A 2,507-nucleotide genomic window follows, 5' to 3' on the forward strand; every position below is an offset into this window, starting at 1 on the left:
TTTCTCATATATATATATATATATATATATATATATATATATATATATATATATTTTTTTTTTTTTTTTTACATTTGTTATGGTCCATGCTCTAGATCCTTCCACAATGATTTGGAAGAATGTAATGAAAACCCACCAATCATATTCTTGATTGTTGAAGCCAAATTTTTTTAAAATTTTTTAGTCATGATGAGAAACTTGAATATGATCGTCAAAATAGGAGTTCTTGGTTGGTTGTGGTTGAAAACTGAAAGATTAATAGGAAAAAAAAAACCAAAAACAAATAAAATAATAGAAGTGGAAATACAAATATTTTTAAAATTTAGTGATGATGGAAACTTGGATGTGATTCTCAAAAATACGAGTCCTTTGAGTGGTTGAGCTTGAGGAATGCAAGTTAATCTAAAAAGAAAAAAATAAAATAAAATAATGCAAGTGGGATAGCGTGGTTATCACGCCCACATGGCCACATTCATCCATTGCTTGGATTTTCGAAAAATATTATATCACTATTCTCAAATCTCCGCCACCTCCACCTCCTCCTCCACCACCTCCTCTAGAAAGGGATGTTTCTTTCACTGCTTCACCATGGCATGATACCTTTAATTCTCTCTTCTATTTATCTCTCTCCACTTGTAGTTCACGTACTACATTTTCGTATATTTCCCTTTCTTTCTCAACGTGATTTGATTCTCTTTCTCTCCCCAACTTTCTCTTTCCTATTCTGCATTTGTTGTTTTCTTCTTCATTTTTCTGATTCCGTGCAACGCTTCTCCATCTTTCAACAAACCCATTATTCCATTTCCCTTTCTCCTCTTCCTCTACTTTTTTCCTGAGACACCACCCTCTATTCATCTCATTTTTCTTAGTACTGTCTCTCTCTACCCAGTATTCTCCTTTCCTCCACCTCTGCTTTGTTTCCTAAAGATATGAAGGTTGGTTGGTTGGTGGGCTGTTGTTGATTCGCTCTGTGTATCATTTTCTGGATTCTGATTCGATTTTCTTGACTGGGTCTTGGTGGGTGTTTGGTTTCTAGGAATCTGAAGGGGGAGAGTTCTTTTTGGGTCCTTGGATTTACCATCCTCTCCTTTTTGTTGATTCCTAGGAGTGTCAATTTACATGGGCCCTTTTCTTTTCTCTCAACTTTTTGGCCTTTTTTTTTTTTATGTTCTTTGATTCATGAGACTGAATTCTGAATTGGATCTTTTGGTTTTCCTTGATTTGTTTATCTGTTAATTGGTTCTAAATTGAAGTGTTTGTTGATGCAGAAGCTTGTGCTGAAACTGGATTTACATGATGACAAAGCCAAACAGAAGGCTTTGAAGACAGTTTCTACTCTTCCAGGTACTCCAAAATTCCATTCCAACTTTTCCAAATCTGTTTGTCTCCATGGGAACTAGTTTCTTCTGAGATTTTTTTTCTTGAATCATCCAACAAAATTCTTGAAGCCATAGGTTTAATCAGTTTTGTTTTTCTTGGTGGTCCAAAATGAATGACTGATGCAGGGATTGATTCCATTTCCATGGACATGAAAGAGAAGAAATTAACAATAATAGGAACAGTGGATCCAGTGAATGTAGTGAGCAAACTGAGGAAATATTGGCCAACAGCAGACTTGGTGGCAGTAGGGCCAGCAAAGGAGCCAGAGAAGAAAGAAGAACCAAAGAAGGAAGAACCCAAAAAGGAGGAGGCCAAAAAGGAGGAACCCAAGAAGGAGGAGGAGCCAAAGAAAGAGGAAGCACCACCAGCCAAGAAGGAGGAAGAGCCCAAGAAGGAAGAACCCAAGAAGGAAGAAGAGAAGAAAATAGACCCAGTGATGGAGCTTGTCAAGGCATACAGGGCATATAATCCACACATGACCACACACTACTATGTTCAAAGCATGGAAGAGAATCCAAATGCTTGTGTCATCTGCTGAAACTAATGTTAGAAGAAATTGGCAAAGGAGTCCAAAGGCTACGGAGGATCATCATCATCATCAGCTCTTGTGTATACCCGCCCATGTTTCATTCATCTCTTGAAGAGTAAGTGTTATATGTAGAGATACATAACAAATAAGTTTTGGAACTTGTTTCTAATGCTTCCTTATAAATCATATTTTGGGTGATTCTAAATTTTCATAATTCCATAGATTTTATATATTGCTGTCTGTAAAAAAGCAGCTTGAGGTGTGGGGGAATTGCAGCTGGAAAGAAAGGAATAAGTCATGTGATGAAGGGGTTTTGGTGGGTCTCTGAAATTTTGCTTTTTGGATCTCTCACTCTTTTTCTTTTTTTGGTTCTATTTTGTGGGTTTGTGTTGAACGATAGGGAGGAGTCACTGTTTGGTGGGTCTGGTAAAAGCTTTATTTTTTTGGGCCATTCCTGCAGGGCTGCAGAAAGGTTTTGTGGTTGGAAAATATTGGTAAAGTTGTCAAAAATAAAACTATTTATTTATTTATTCATCTGCAAAATGTCAAAACCTCCTAAAGAAGTTTTCAATTATTTTAATACTTTTTAAAATTTTAA

At 36.3% G+C, this 2,507-nt stretch overlaps 1 protein-coding gene across 2 annotated transcripts; it reads left to right on the plus strand.

Moving 5' to 3' along the window:
* Window positions 1-579: 579 nt before the first annotated feature.
* LOC117932786 (heavy metal-associated isoprenylated plant protein 39) lies at window positions 580-2,139 on the plus strand. Of its 2 annotated transcripts, none has more exons than XM_034854114.1 (3): window positions 580-935; window positions 1,269-1,344; window positions 1,506-2,139. In XM_034854114.1, exons 1-3 carry the CDS (start codon window positions 930-932, stop codon window positions 1,916-1,918), a joined length of 495 nt encoding a protein of 164 aa, XP_034710005.1. In that variant the 5' UTR covers window positions 580-929; the 3' UTR covers window positions 1,919-2,139. The 2 variants fall into 2 exon arrangements, with proteins under 2 accessions (XP_034710005.1, XP_034710006.1); XM_034854115.1 differs by having other exon boundaries at window positions 581-1,017.
* The last annotated feature ends 368 nt before the right edge of the window (window positions 2,140-2,507 follow it).

The sequence above is a fragment of the Vitis riparia genome, chromosome 15, assembly GCF_004353265.1.
Source record: "Vitis riparia cultivar Riparia Gloire de Montpellier isolate 1030 chromosome 15, EGFV_Vit.rip_1.0, whole genome shotgun sequence".
NCBI classification, from domain to species: Eukaryota; Viridiplantae; Streptophyta; class Magnoliopsida; order Vitales; family Vitaceae; genus Vitis; species Vitis riparia.

Bases quoted from the DNA above. Each gene is read 5' to 3' on its own strand.
- LOC117932786 (XM_034854114.1), top strand. The intron at 1,345-1,505 runs GTACTCCAAAAT...TGACTGATGCAG, and splicing joins GACAGTTTCTACTCTTCCAG to GGATTGATTCCATTTCCATG.